The sequence below is a fragment of the Condylostylus longicornis genome, unplaced genomic scaffold (assembly GCF_029603195.1).
Source record: "Condylostylus longicornis isolate FDR11 unplaced genomic scaffold, ASM2960319v2 ptg000163l, whole genome shotgun sequence".
Classification (NCBI taxonomy): Eukaryota; Metazoa; Arthropoda; class Insecta; order Diptera; family Dolichopodidae; genus Condylostylus; species Condylostylus longicornis.
The window spans coordinates 1,890,443-1,906,211 of NW_026578131.1; the positions used below are offsets into that span (position 1 = coordinate 1,890,443).

Genomic DNA, 15,769 nt, shown 5'->3' on the forward strand with positions numbered 1-15,769 from the left:
AAGTCTTCCATTCAATTTATCGACCATCGACTAATTGCATGCGAATCTATTATTCTGGAACGTGACAGTCAATCATACAGCAAAAAAATTTTACAAAACTAGCGATAGTTTGGCGACGATATATCGAAAATATTAATTTTTTAATATATCGATAATTCTCCAACACTGTGAACTACTTGATTCCTATAAAATAATTTGTTTGACAGCGGCAAATGTGATCAAATGGACTTGGAAATGAAGCAACGAAAACAGGCTATGGAACAAACTTACTTTTTTTCGTTAGTAATAAATTTGAAAGCGTGTACATGGTCGTGCTGTCAAAAATATAAACAAAATTATTTAAACAGAAAATGGTTGAATGTAACAGGCGAAAAATGTTAAAAGGCTCGCAAAATATTAAAAAACGTTTAGAAGAATTACATCAATGGCAAAAAGAACAGCAAAGAAATATAGAAGACGATCATCAACATGTGACTGAATTGTATCAAAATGAAAATGAGATTCCTTCTAACTATAAGGTCAGAGAAAACTGCAATTACTTAGATGAACCCCCAAAAAGGCGTTATCTAAAAAGAGGAGAAGGCCTGAAAAGTAGGTTTAAAATTGATCCTGATTCGTTACGTCTTCACAATTTACCAAAATACAAATTTTCTAAAGCACATAAAAACAATTTAAAGTTGAATGTAATTTCTCAAAACCAAGCAAAGCATGAAGTTAACAAAAAAAACTTCAATAGGGATAAGAATCCAAATAAATTGAATTTAAAACAAAGTTTAAATGAAAAAAATGATTACAGTGATGAAGCAGATTCAATTTGTGAAAGTTTTTCCGCAGGTCAAGAATTTAAATATGTTGACCTTTCTAATGCAACAGAAAATATAAATATGGGAGAAAATACGAAGATAAAAAAAATAAAATGTGAGAGTGAAGAGTTTCCACTCACTTGGGCAAAAGTCATTAATTCTTATCAAGCAAACTCATTTTCAAAGGAAAATTTTCCTGATTCATCTCTACGTATGTTAGAAAGAAAATTTGATGATACGGAAGACACAAATATTTTAAGAGTAATTAATAAAACAACAAACAAAAGAAATTTCAATCTGAATAACAGTTCAATGGAAAATTGGTTACAGGAAAAAGCTATTGCTTTGTTTGAAAGTTTCAAAGACTCTAGTGAAATAAAACAAATAAGAAAGGATGAAAAATCTACGAACTATCCGTTTCCTTCTGATAATGACGATCAATTTCTGACAGAGTTTGTTGAGGCTGGCAGTGAAAGTAGAACTTCAGATTTCAGTGAAAACGATAGTTCCACTGATGATGAACATTCTAGTAAGTAGATACAATTTATTTATTAGCAGCAAAGCTTTTTCGTTTTTGATTTTTAATATTTTTAGACTTGAATATAAAAAGTGACATGCAAGGAAATCAGTCTGATAAATGCCATGTTCGCTTTTCCGAGAATGTAAAAGTAAATCAAGCAAAGAACGACATAGAAATAAGCAGAGAAATTCCTTTTTGTAATGAAAAGATGACGAATACCGATTTTTACAATAAATCTGAAGATTACTCTGAGTTTGAGAAATTTAAAAAAAATTTGTTTGACACAACACTTTCAATCAACGAAAACACATCTGATGACACAACATTAATTGGTCATTTTTTAGAAGTTCCTTTAAAAAATAATATAGAAGAGAATCGTAAAGACATAATAGCAAAAACAGAATTGCTTAAGAAACGTTTGTTTGAACTAGAAATTGAAATATCTACTTTTCGAAAAAATAATTCCGAATTATTAAAACTCAAACAAGAACACGAATTAAATAGAATTCAATTAGAACAAGAACGTCTTGAAATGCAAGAAAAATTTAATGACGAAAAAATAAAATATGAAATTCACTTGCATGATGAAAGACTGAATATTGAAGAAGAAAGAAGAAAATTAGAAAAATGTATGCGAGAACAGAAAATTCCAAATAAAAAAGAAAGAAATGAAATTTTAAAGTTAAGGGAGGAAGTAGAAAATCTACAAAAGGAATTAAGAAATAAAGATTCTATTCACGTTGCAGCCCAAGGCAGATTGCGCGCTCAGATTAGAAATTTTGAAAAAGAAGTGAAACTTTTAACTTTAGAAATAGAAAATTTAAAGAAAGAAAATAAAAAATTGGAAAGTGAAAATGCGAGGATGATTAGACAAAATAACAATAAAATACTTCAAGAAATTAACAAGACTATAGCTAAATTAGCAGTTAAACCTATAGAGGTAAATTTCAAAGTACATACACATGTACTTCAAATTCTTTTACAGTTTAAAATTCAATTTTTTGGTCTTACCTTTTCTTTGATTGCAGTGTCCTGTTGAAACTACAAATGTTAATAAGCACTCTAAGCCCGTTTACAATGAAATCTCATCACAAAAACAAAAACCTCCGTATATGAATTATGCTCAGAAATTAAGCACGCCTGAAATTCAATCTTTTGAAAAAAATAACGAAAATTTAGGTAAAAACTGTGATGAAAAAAACAATTCTTGCTCAAGTTTAATTGATGAAGAAAATATTTTAACTGCCAAAAAAACCATAAGATTTATCAATGATAATTTCCCTATGAGCTCAAAAATAGTTGAGAACAGAAATGAAAATGATTTTGACAACAATAAATTTAAAAGAGAAATTGAACATTCTGATGGTAGTAAGGATATTTGGTACCCTAATGGAAATTTAAAAAAGATTTCATCTGACGGCATGAATATTAAAATGCTTTATTTTAACAAAGATATTAAAGAAACCAACATATCTGAAGGAACAGTTCGCTATTATTACGCAGACAAAAATACATGGCATACTACTTATCTGGATGGTTTAGAAATATTGGAATTTCCTAATGGACAGACAGAGCATCGTCATAAGAATGGTACAATTGAGGTGCATTTTCCTAATGGTTCTATACGAATATCAAATTCTTCCGATTCAAATAAACTAGAAGAGTGGAGATATGCTGATGGGACGAGTAGTGTTCTTTTTAGAAATGGTGATAAAATTTTGTCTTTCCCCAACGGGCAAAAAGAAATTCATACTAAAATTCATAAAAGGAGAGAATATCCCGATGGAACCGTCAAAATTGTTTATCCCGATGGAAGCCAAGAAACTAGATATTCAAACGGTAGAATAAGATTAAAAGATAATGATGGCAACTTAATAATGGATTCTTTAAATAACTTTTGATATTTAAATATTTTATTGTTAAATTTAAAAAAAAACTAGATAATATGCTTATTCAAATTTTAATCAAAAATTTTTTGTTTTTTGTGAGGTCTGACCAATGTTATGATTGCAGATCAAAACTGAATGTTTTTCGGTTATACTGTATGCCATATATTTTGCAGAGAGCATCAATAGAAGCTGCCTCGATGGCAATATTAATTGATTCTCCAAATCCTAGCAAAAATATTTCAAATTAGATATTTTAGAAAAATAATATATTAATGTATTATACCTTTTCCTAATAACTTTTGATTTCCATAAACGCCGACATAATTTGTGGCTAGCACCGTTTTTGCAGCATTTTGAGCCAATAATCTTGGCGTAGGCTCTCCAATTTCCCTTTTTTTGCAAACGGTCTTTAGTTCCTCAAAAGCGTTATCGAAATTCATTATTTCACTTAAGTCTTTTTGATTTAGTTGCGTGCATATAAAATCTCTAACGAAATTATAAACTTTTCTATCATCTGCTGATTTACTTAACGCCCCAATTACAGCTACGAACACGTCTCTCAAAACTTTTTGCGATGGACAATTTTCTGCACACAAAGTTAAATCTTTTGTACCAATATTTAACGATATATTGGACAACATTTCTTCACTAGTTAACCATTTAAAAATCTTTATAATTCCTTCTTGGGGACATTTAGGTAAAGAAAATTGAAGGTATGATTGAACGTAATCAGATATGCACTTTTCTCCTATTTCAACAAGTTCTCTGTTGTTTTGCATGTTTAGAGGAGGATCAAATTCTAAAGTTGTTTGACGATGTTGTTCTTGATTTGTATACGATATGTCGATAAATGCTACCTGCAAATGTTTCATATTGAAATCCTCATTTAACCTTTTCCCAAACGCAAATATTTCAGCATTGTAATTCCATTCCAGAAATGTGTTTCTTGCTGTAAATACATCACTTTTAAATTTGTTGCGTCTATGACGTAACTCACGCAAGGTCGGTGCTACCCAACGTTTTGTAAAATTGGGAGTATTAACTGCAATACAAAAATTGAACAGTGAAAATAATTTCTTATAGCTACTTCTTTCATACCACTAAATGCTCTTGTTATAATTAAGCAATGAATTTGCTTAAAAAACTTCATTTTACTTTGAAGTTGAAACATTTTTATGTCAGGAATTCTCGGAAACAGAGAAGACAATAGAAGGTAATTGATTATAACTGCTTTTAGTCCTTTTATTTTCGTTAGTGCTTCTAATTACCAAAGTAGCCTCATTTAGTATTTACCCATAATTTCTAAAGTACATAATTTGATTTACACACCTCCTATTAGTTATTATTCCTGTCACCCGTCGTGGTAATACATAATTACATGTTACAAAATTAAATTCATTCAATAGACTTTAACAATCACAGGCATGTGATAAAAAAATAGGTTTTCAGTTTTTTCCATCAATTTAATCCTTGTTAATAATAGCTACTATTTTTTTTAAATTTCTTTTAAGCGTAAAATTTAGAAAAGTACAATTTGTGATTGAAATGTGAAGAAACATTTCGAAATTTAACAGCATCACGAAAAATGACACTTCGATAGACGTTTTCATTATTTAGCGTAAACGTTTAATTTGAAAACTGAACAAGAGCGATTTTCATAAATCTGATTTTAAACAAAAAGTTAGTATCCATTGTTTTTAATTTTTCAAGCTTTTAATCGGTGCTTCAACATTTTGAGCAAGTAAGCAAAATTAGTTTCTTCAAAAGCAACCTTCAAGTAAAATAACGTTTGAAGGTACAATATTATATGACAACAGATTTAAGTTGTTGATGGTGTTTCATTCAACCACATAATTGTAAAGATTTTGTATAAATCCTGACGCTTAGTCACAGGAAATGAGTCTTGTTTAGTTTTCAACTTAAACAAAAACTGAATCAAACTGTTTATTTAAAAATTTGAGATCCATATAACATACATTCCATGTAAAAAACATTACAAAAACGAATTACATAATATAAACATTTTGATAGATTTCATACAAATGAAACAAAAGAACGGATATCAAATAACTAATTTATTCAAAAATAATAAGGTTTGAAGCTAGTTTTAAAAAACCTTAATTTAAAAATAACTACGTTATTTTTTGACAACGTCATAGTATAAATTCAAATTCAATAATGATTTTTGATGAAAAACACGAATTTTTAAAAACTAAGCTAAAATTTCATTTTGTCTTAGGCATATTGACGAAATCGAGAGTTGAACGTAATATTTGCCAACAAAGGTGTTTGCCTCTATCTATGTTAGTAAAATGAAAAAACATGTTATTTTCTATAAGAAAATAGAACATAGAATTAAATTACTTAAAAAGAGAAATCACTTTTAAAATATTTGAAAGTCATTCAAACTTGCTGTAAAATTAGATACAGACTTAAAATTTCTAAAAAGAAAATTAAATATCTCGTTCCTTTTTTAAAAAATATCACAAATCACAAGGGATATGAAAACTTACAAATGAAGTTAAATCAAGTAACGTAGCAGTACTGTGTGACATCCGTTTTATATGTCATTTGTCAATTTGATTTTCCTTCTGATGACTGCTGAAATGTAGATTAAATATTTTTAGAAGAATATTCGGACGGAAGTTTTACGTGCGTAATTTTTCTTTCTTAAAAAAAAAGTCGCATTGGAAAAAAATCTAAAAGTGAAGAATGATGTTAAGTGCAATAATTTTATTGTGGTAAAAATATAAAATCCTCATTCAATATGTTATTATAAAGTTCATATATAAAATTAAAGTTTTTAAATATATAAAAAATATTTCGTGAAAATCATAAAAAATAAGTAAATTTATTTCTGTAGTAAAATAATCTATTTTTGTCTTTAAAAAAAAAAACAAGTGTAGGGATTCTGTGCTGAGAGTGGTGACTTTATTTACAATAATTTTTTTGAATGACCTAAGTTGTCTTTAAATAATAAGATTAAAGTAATCCGTATAATGTCCGACACGGGCTCGCAATCGCAAGCTACAAAAAGTCAGCATCGCCGCCAATTGGTAAGTGGCTAGTATAATATGTAACCTTCATATTGATTTTATTCGAATAAATTAATGTTAGAATCTTTTTTTTTAAATTTTGGAAAAGTAAAAATATTTTTGTTTGATTTTTTGTAGTATGTATTGCTTTCCTATATTTGTACGTGTGTATGTTTTATGCTTTAGTATTTAATATACAAAATATTTTTGCATAATGCTAGCTAGTTCTATCTACATGTACGTAGTTCACTCTTGTAAAACATGTACGTACATATGTATGTATATCTCCTATGTAGTATAATAACCTGGTTATATACATACGTATATATAGTCGTATGAATTTTTAAACAAACTAAACAGTTTATTTTCATAAATTGTCTTGTTTTATTTTTAATAAAAGGAAGCACAGTATATTTTTTTGACATTTTTTCCAAATAAGTTAAAAAATACATATGTATTTAGGTAGGTTCCTAGGTATTTTATAGCAATTATTTTATTAATTGTAAATAGGTACTAACAGGAAATTTTGCAAGAAAAAGCGTCTTAAAATGAGGAAGGTTTTTCATTATGTTATACGTTATTAGCTCTTTTATTTTATACTGTATAACAAAATCATTCAGAATAACAAAGATGTTTAAAAAAATAATTAATGTATGAGTACTATGTATATTATGTACTCTTTGCGAGTTTACGAATTTTAAGATACATAGGCATCTAACTTTTTAAAAACAAATTTTTCGTCCATGTAATTATTTTGTGCATTTTTTGATAGAGCTATTTAAGTAGTTTTTGAAAAATTCTAATATAATAGAATAATAAGCTTTATTTCAAATAATATCGGACTTGACTCAGAAGCCGCATTTCATAAGAACTCAGAAGACTCATTTATATCGATACTTTATAACCATTCCAAATTTTATTATAAAATTGTTTGGTATCATTGCAAGAGAATCGGGGCTGTTTGAGAAACATATCAAATTTTTGTTACTTACCTCAAGTAATAAAAATGGCTAAAGGTTATTTAATAAAAACTAGATATAAAATTATAATTATTCATTTATTTTTATATCTGCTTACCCGTTTATTTTTCTAACAAAACTTCAAAACTTAAGTTTGCAGGCCTTAAAAACTAAGCTCAATTATGAAATTTTATATAAAAATTGCATTTAAATTAAAACACAGGGTGAATCAGAAAAGATTGTTTACATAAAAAGATACCAACGTTTAGATTTAGAGCACCAAGAAAAGGTAAAATATTTGATAAGCATTAAATATCAATTTTGAAGGTCTCCAAGGTATAAGATCTTAAAAATTTTGGAAATTTTTCGTATTCTGTATCCTACAATCTTACAAGAAATTTTTCAAAATTTTTAATGCGTCATTCCGAAAGCACGAGGAGCACGATAATAGGTCATGCTTTATTGAAAAATCATCAATGAGCTCTTTCAAAAAAAAAAATTCGCTGCCATATCTTCCTTATACTGGATTATAAGGTCTACCAAATTTTTTTAAAATCCATATCTCGACAAAATATTAAACTTGATTTGGCATCCAGCGCCATATAAATATTTTACTCATTTTTGATATTTTAAACGGTAGTATGTGTTAAACATGCATTATTGAATCATCTTGTACAAGCAACCATGTTTAAGGTTCTTTTGTTTTGATATTTCTTAAGCTTTTATCGGAAATTCCCTATAATAACAACTATACACATATTTTCGCATATATTCGTGTTTATTTCTTTTAAACTTGCTGAACGAGTTTCCTTTCATTTTTAAGAACATAACAACCAATTAAGAAAAGAAAAACTATTTTTTCAAAAAGCTATTTGCAGTCAACGGTCAAGCAAAAAGTCATATGTAATACATAATAATATGTGTTTATAGTTATTTTTATTGAACAATTATATAAATAGAAGAAGATGTATGGCTATGTATGAAGGTAGGTGGGTATACCCCATACATTTGCAATTTTATTTTCTTTTTTTTTTTTTTTTGCAAAAACTGAATTTGACAGAATGCATATAAGTATAAGTATATGCATTCTTGTTTTTCACGTTATCTTTCCAAATATTTTGTCAGAATTCTTTACTTTATAGCGATATATCGTTAAAAATTGTTACATCTCCATGATAAAGAAGTGCACTTCCATTTCATGCTCAACGAGAACACTTACTTCTTATAGTGTATGAAATGTGGTTGTTAAAAATGTATTTTTGGATAGATTTTATCGATTGTCTATTCTTATTGTCCCGTTTAAATGTTTAAGATATAATTATATGAATTCATTTAATTATTTTAATTTTTTTTTTTTTTTGAATTATCGGTTCATTATTCAAAAGAGTTATTTTCAATTTAAGAAATTTTACATTTTTGCATGTTATGTTTCATAATTTAAAGTATCTGTTCCTTCTTTTTTAAAAAAGTTAAATTTGCAAGAAAATAAATAAAAGCCGTGTAAAGTTCACACAGAACTGTCTGCCTTAAAAAGTTCTAAATTTTTAAGCTGCATTTGAAAGAGTATTGCGTACTTATTAAAAATTTTTAATATGTATAATTTAAGAAATCAATTAATGATATTTCATATTTTTATTTGACACAGCGTGAAAGGAAACAACGAAAACTTTATTCAGAAGAATGGGCATTAGGTGACGATGATTTAGAAGGCGTGCGTGGCTTTAGTGTAGCTGAAAAATTAGAATCTACAAAATTTGCGCATATAGGAATGGTGCGTGAAATGCGTGGAAATGATTTAAACGTAGGGTAAGTCCAAAGATATGTATTAGGAGGAAACGTGATAAATTCTTCGAAATTAAAGTTAACTTAATTTAAGATTTTTTAAATATAGTAAAGGCCCAGGCAGACATGCAATTTCTAGTTTTACAATCGCTGCTTGATTGTAAAATTGTTGCACGCACATCTAAGCAACTAAACTATTGCGTTAAATAAATAAATTGTTTAATTGCATGTGTGCGCGCTTAAATGTAAAGCTATGAAATACAATTAAGCAATCAAACAATTGCAAAACAAAAAGTTGTATATCTGTCTGAACGCTAAGTATGTTTTAGAAACATGCAACAAAAGAACAAAAAATATGCTAACATAAATATTTACTTTATAAATCTTATTTTATTTATTCTTTTCTTTTATACTTACATCAGATTCCTTCAACAATATGGTTTCAACATTCCATTATTAATACGAGAAAAGACCGGTTTGGGAATACGTGTCCCATCACCTGATTTTAGTATAAACGATGTACGACTTTGCGTTGGATCTCGTCGGATTCTTGATGTTATGGATGTTAACACACAAAAAAATCTTCAAATGACTATGAAAGAATGGCAGCAATATTATGAAGAACCGGAAAAAGAAAAGCTGTTAAATGTAATTTCATTAGAATTTTCACATACAAAAATGGATAATTTTATACAAAGTCCAGAAATCGTTCGCCATATTGATTGGGTTGATGTAGTTTGGCCAAAACAACTCAAAGATGCCCAAACCGAAGGCACTAATTCTTTAGGTCATATGAAATATCCCAAAGTCCAAAAATATTGTTTAATGTCTGTAAAAAACTGTTATACTGATTTTCATATAGACTTTGGCGGTACTTCTGTTTGGTATCATATATTAAAAGGCAGTAAGGTATTTTGGTTAATACCGCCTACAGAAAAAAACTTGCAGCTATACGAAAAATGGTGTTTGTCTGGAAAGCAATCTGATGTGTTTTTTGGCGATACAGTTGAAAAATGTGCAAGAGTTTATTTGACTGCTGGTAATACTTTTTTTATACCAACCGGATGGATACATGCTGTATACACACCGACTGACTCTATAGTATTTGGTGGAAATTTTCTTCATTCATTTGGTATTGTAAAACAATTGAAAACAGCTCAAGTTGAAGACGCAACAAAAGTACCGCAAAAATTTCGTTATCCGTTTTTTACTGAAATGCTATGGTATGTATTAGCGAAGTATGTGTATACATTATTAGGGCGAAGTCACTTGGAAAATCAAGTATCTAAAAGTGAAGACGAAATTGTCAAACAACCTCACATCCACTTAACACACTACGAACTGTTCGGTTTAAAAGAAATAGTTATGTATTTGTATGATTTACCATCTCACAAAAAATGTGTTCCTGATTTAATTAAAGATCCAGTTGCCCTTATAAAGGATGTGAGAACACTTGTCGAAAAACATTGCAAGGATCGACCGGAGATGGCAATAACTGGGGTGTCTGTGCTTCAACCAGAAGCACGAAGCGTTGAGTACAAAGTTTATGATCGTGTAGCTTTAAAAGCTATAATTAAGCAAGAAACAGAAGATGGTACATATATCCAGCATCAAGAGTTAAAAAATTATGCGTATAAAGCAGAGGAAGGTGGCAGTATTATGACTGGTAATGGAAATAACAGCAGCAGTACTGGTAATAGTAGTGCTAGTAGCAATAACAGTAGTAATGACTCTGGTACTACATCTGGAGCTGTAGAAGAGTCATTGTTAAATATTAGTGAGCATAAAAATTCTAGTGAGTAAAAATAATTTGATTTTAAAATTAAGAAAATATGCCTTAAGGTTTTAAATATATTAAAGGTACTTTTAACCCGGCTCCATTAAATGAGGACGCAAATTTTGTTCAACCGACAACAATTACTGGTACAACATTTTTAAAAACGAAAGCATTAAGAAAATTACACAATTTTAGTGGAATCATAGTAGATGGAGCGGGTAATGTTATTTGTGATTTGAATTCCACCAGTAATGGAAATCAAAGTTATGAAACAGATACGACACCTATAGTTAATGTTCAAAATAACACAGCTGTTACATCAACAACAAACTTGACAAATGTTAATAACATTACCGTAACCTCAAATACTATTAGTGTAACATCCAATACCTCTAATGGTCAACCTAGAAGGCGGCGAACACGTTGTAAAATTTGTGAGGCATGCCAAAGATCTGACTGCGGTGAATGCAGTTTTTGCTTAGATATGGTTAAATTTGGAGGTCCTGGACGTGCTAAACAGACTTGTATGATGCGCCAATGTTTATCTCCTATGTTACCAGTGACAGCACAATGCGTGTATTGTCACTTAGACGGTTGGCGGCAAACTCCAGTATCACCACAAGCAAAGCAGTTGGCATCTCTTGAGGGTCCTTCATCTTTGATGGAATGTTCTGTATGTTACGAAATAGCTCATCCAGACTGCTCTCAAAAATTAGCACAAAGTGTGAAGGGAGGTATTGTCAACGAAGATTTGCCCAATAGTTGGGAATGTCCCTCTTGCTGTAAACTTGGCAAAAATAATGATTATAAAGTATGAACATTTAATGCATTCTCTATTATTTTCCTAATTTTTTTCTTGTTCTTAAATATTTCAGCCAAGACATTTTAGAGCTCGTCAAAAATCGTCAGAGGTACGCAGAATGTCACTAAGTAATGACGCTTCAACAATTTTAGAGAACAACAAAAGCGCTCATGTAGATAGCAACACTTTAGTTAATCATAATACTTCTTTATCAACATACCATCAAGAAAATGCTACATCTGGCGAATCAGAGTTAGATATTTTTACAAAAGATAGTACAAAATCTTCGGCTATAATAAAGGCAGAAAATTATAATAGTAATAATAATAGTAGTTGGGGTAGTATGAAATATCAAAATAGTGTTGACGATTCTAGTAATGAACATTATTCAAACATGGCGAAACGCAGAAAAAGTGATGAAAACAGCTTATCTAGCACATTGCAAGATAGTATGGACAATTCGGAAATAAATCCTAATGCTCCACGTAAAAGAAATTTGGCTCGAACCCAGTTAGCTCAGCAAATCATTTCCTCAACAACACGTGCTCTAAAAAAACCACAATATATTGTGCGACCTGGACCTTTGCCGGCCCTTTTACCATCAATAAATCCTGTTCTGGATCCAACAGTTGTAAAATTAATTTTTCGTTATTTGCCTCAAGAAACACTGGTAACATGTTCAGCAGTTTGTAAAGTATGGTCCAATATATCAGTAGATCCTGATCTGTGGAAATGTATGAATTGTACCGAGCATAAGATGACAGCGTCTTTATTAACTGCGATTGTACGACGTCAACCAGAACACTTAATACTAGATTGGACTCAAATTGCCAAAAAGCAATTAACTTGGATTATTGCACGACTACCTGCTTTAAAAAACTTAAGCTTACAAAGCGTACCCATTCAAACTGTATTTGCTTTGCATACATGTCAATGTCCACCACTGCAAGTTTTGGATATCAGTTTCGTACGTGGTTTAAACGATTCAGCAATTCGTGAAATCTTGTCTCCACCGAAAGATTCTAGGCCTGGTTTAACTGATTCAAAATCCCGTTTACGAAATCTAAAGACATTAAAAATTGCTGGAACAGACATTTCAGATGTTGCATTGCGCTATATTACGCAAGGATTACCATCATTAATACACTTAGATTTATCGTCATGTCAGCGAGTAACTGATGCTGGTATTGCACAAATTGGAACTTGTTCTAGTGCTATAGGTACTTTAGTTGAACTAAATTTAAGTGGATGCCGTTTGATTACAGAACTAACACTTGATTATTTAAGTAAATGTGAGCAGTTAATACTGTTAGATTTACGTCATGTGCCGTTAGTAACGACGCAATCTGTGATTAAATTTGCTGCTGAATCAAAACATAATTTACAGGTAAAAGATATAAAGCTAGTTGTTCCGCGAGAAACAGAATTGGATTTGGACTTTTAATTTTAGGCCTTTTGTTCTAAAAGCTTTTAGATAAACAATTACATCTTTTTTTTTCAATTCCGAAAATAACAGTATTGAGGGCATGATGGATTTATACATATACATAAGTATATAAAACAGAAAAAGTTGATATATAGTAAAATATTCCGTGTACGGGAGGCAGATCTGATCGCATTCATTTCCGTTTATGTAGTAAAGTATTTTTACTTAGATACGTAAAACAAAATTTAAGGCGGCAATAATGTTTGAGTTTGCACTCAACCCGTTGTTTCAATAACCAAAGCCATACTCTTTGAAGATGAAGTAATGTTCAACAAAAAAACTTACAAATATTTCGAAAAAAAAACTAAATATGTCACTTTTATATGGTGCTGATTGGAAGATACAATTTTTTCGGTTTTAAAACAAACGTATTTTTTTTTATAGAAAAATTGTTTGAGTATCAATTTTTTGTTACCTTTTTTAAGGGTTTTAAAAGTAAAAATTGGGTTTTTAAGTGAAAAATTATTATAACGCCGGATTAAAATGTAAGAGAAATAGAACACATGGTTTTACCTTTAACATCACATGAAACTTTATCATGTCTAACAAACTAATCATCACTTTATGCGATTTATAGAACGATCATGCAATTAGACTCAATACGAATATTTACATTACATTGTAGTTAATTTTTTAGTTCAGCTTGAGAAAGAGAATTTTAAGGCAGTAAAAAGTTAGCTGCCTCAGTATTTTCCAAAAAAAAACCTCATCTCAAAGGCCTTCTTCGAAAATGCTTTGCAAAAGTTTAGCATGGTATGAATGCCGTTCCCTCAACCCTTTTAGTAAAAAGTTATCGCATCAGACACAGTATTTCCGATAGATTTTGTGCAAAAACATTTTATAGCTTTGGCAACATTTTAATAACATATGTTTGAATAAAAACGGTATATTTGGCTTTTTCATTACTCGATATATTTTTATTTTTCTAATTCGTTGTGTATAAAAACATTTTTGATTAATGTAATGTCACTTTCATTCACTTTTTTGAATATGATAATTTGTAAAATTTATGTGTTGCGCATATTTTGAAGTAACAAATAATTTATAAGCAAAGTGCAATAATGTTACTATAACCACCATGAGTGAAAGATATGTAGCTACGTCTTGCTGGAAAAACTTTTAGATATCTAGAAATTCTTGTTTGACTTTGAGTGCAAGAGCCTAGCAGTGAAAGACAACAATGATCAGTAAATTGGTTATACCACATGGTCATGACAAAATACAGGCCTCGACATTGAAATAGAATAACAGTTTTTCAAAGACAAAAACTTTTAATTTTATATGTGCACTTGAGGAAGTTAGAAAAGTACTTTTGGACCTCGATTAACTCCAATATACACTGGTTTTTTCATTTTTTTTATTAAAAAATTTTAGAGCTCAGTGTTACAATATTCTGTTGATGAATGAATGTTTCCACTGCGAATATAATTATGTGTGCACGTTATTATAACAATTTTAAAAAATTAGTTTAAAAAAAAGATACCGCATTTATTTTTCTTTTCTAAAACATATTTATAAAATTCTCTTTCAAATTTTATTTTTTATTTAAAGTTATTAGTTCAGGGAATAAATTAAATTTAACACCACTTGTTTTGTTTCTCGTTTACAAATGTTATTTGAAATTAAGAGGGTCATATTATTATTTTTGAATAAATGCCTAAAATAAAACCATAAATAAAACAAAAATGTTAAAAATACGATCTTTTTCAAAACAACCAAATTTCCCAATTTCTGGTAGGAGCAAAGTTAATTAGTTGTTCAATCAAAATTATTTCAAGGGTGTGAACTTACATCAATATGCACTTTTTTCTACATAGCTAGGTGTTCATTTTTTATACCAATTATTTGATGAGCAGAAACTTGATAAAATATTTTTTAAGTTATGCAAGAAGTCTATTGTTTCATAACTTTTGATTTTATTAAAGTTTTATAAGATTTACAATAAACCATAGAATAAAAATATAAAATAAAATTTAAATTCTAACTCATAAACAGTGAATAACGTTATTTATTATTTGAATACATGATTAACATTTTGTGTAAAATTTATTCAATATTTTTGATAAACTAGCCATTGAATAATATTTAGATACCTTCGCATGGAAAATAAATTTTATTTTATATAAGGAAAATATTACTTATGATTTGAATTACGTTTACATACTTTCGAAAGAAATACCACTGCACCAAAATGGTTTGCAAGTATATAAAATTTCAAGAAGAAAAAGGCGCATGTAACTTTCAGGAAGCGTTTATTAATGTTAGTTCAATGTTTTTAATGTTCATAAAACATACTTTAAATGTTAAGCAAGTATTTAGAGTTTTATCTAGTTTATTTTACACTATAAGCCAAAGATTTATAAATAATTATTTTCGTTGAATTTTTATCAACACGATTAAGGAAAAGTTCTAAATCAAATTAAATTCTTAATAAATCTTAAGTATATTAAAAAAAAGTAGTGTTAAAATAATTTTTGATTTTTAAAATAACTAGTAATATAATATTGTAATGTTAAAAATTGTATATTTTAAACTTGAAATTGTGTTTTAGCATTTTAGTGAAACGTTTTACTTAAAGCAAATAAAAAGTAATAAAAGAAACTTAAAAAAATACAAATGCTGTATTAGTTATAATTGTAAAATAAAACATGTATTGTGAAAATAAGCAAAAATCGAATTGTTTTATAAGAGGGGGTAAATGATTCATCAATAAATA

The 15,769-nt window shown here is 29.0% G+C and overlaps 3 protein-coding genes across 4 annotated transcripts; 2 read left to right on the plus strand and 1 right to left on the minus strand.

The window, feature by feature from the left end:
- Positions 1-299: 299 nt before the first annotated feature.
- LOC129616228 (calponin homology domain-containing protein DDB_G0272472) lies at positions 300-3,311 on the plus strand. Its single transcript, XM_055531760.1, has 3 exons — positions 300-1,332; positions 1,398-2,263; positions 2,352-3,311. Exons 1-3 carry the CDS (start codon positions 351-353, stop codon positions 3,222-3,224), a joined length of 2,721 nt encoding a protein of 906 aa, XP_055387735.1. The 5' UTR covers positions 300-350; the 3' UTR covers positions 3,225-3,311.
- On the minus strand, positions 3,215-4,687 carry LOC129616230 (39S ribosomal protein L44, mitochondrial). Its single transcript, XM_055531762.1, has 3 exons — positions 4,311-4,687; positions 3,496-4,254; positions 3,215-3,437 (listed from the first exon to the last, which is right to left on the minus strand). Exons 1-3 carry the CDS (start codon positions 4,381-4,383, stop codon positions 3,325-3,327), a joined length of 945 nt encoding a protein of 314 aa, XP_055387737.1. The 5' UTR covers positions 4,384-4,687; the 3' UTR covers positions 3,215-3,324.
- Positions 4,688-5,813: 1,126 nt separating this feature from the next.
- LOC129616227 (jmjC domain-containing histone demethylation protein 1) lies at positions 5,814-13,665 on the plus strand. Of its 2 annotated transcripts, none has more exons than XM_055531758.1 (6): positions 5,814-5,953; positions 6,114-6,268; positions 8,852-9,012; positions 9,411-10,783; positions 10,849-11,576; positions 11,641-13,665. In XM_055531758.1, exons 2-6 carry the CDS (start codon positions 6,212-6,214, stop codon positions 13,009-13,011), a joined length of 3,690 nt encoding a protein of 1,229 aa, XP_055387733.1. In that variant the 5' UTR covers positions 5,814-5,953; positions 6,114-6,211; the 3' UTR covers positions 13,012-13,665. The 2 variants fall into 2 exon arrangements, with proteins under 2 accessions (XP_055387733.1, XP_055387734.1); XM_055531759.1 differs by having other exon boundaries at positions 5,863-5,953; positions 6,119-6,268.
- The last annotated feature ends 2,104 nt before the right edge of the window (positions 13,666-15,769 follow it).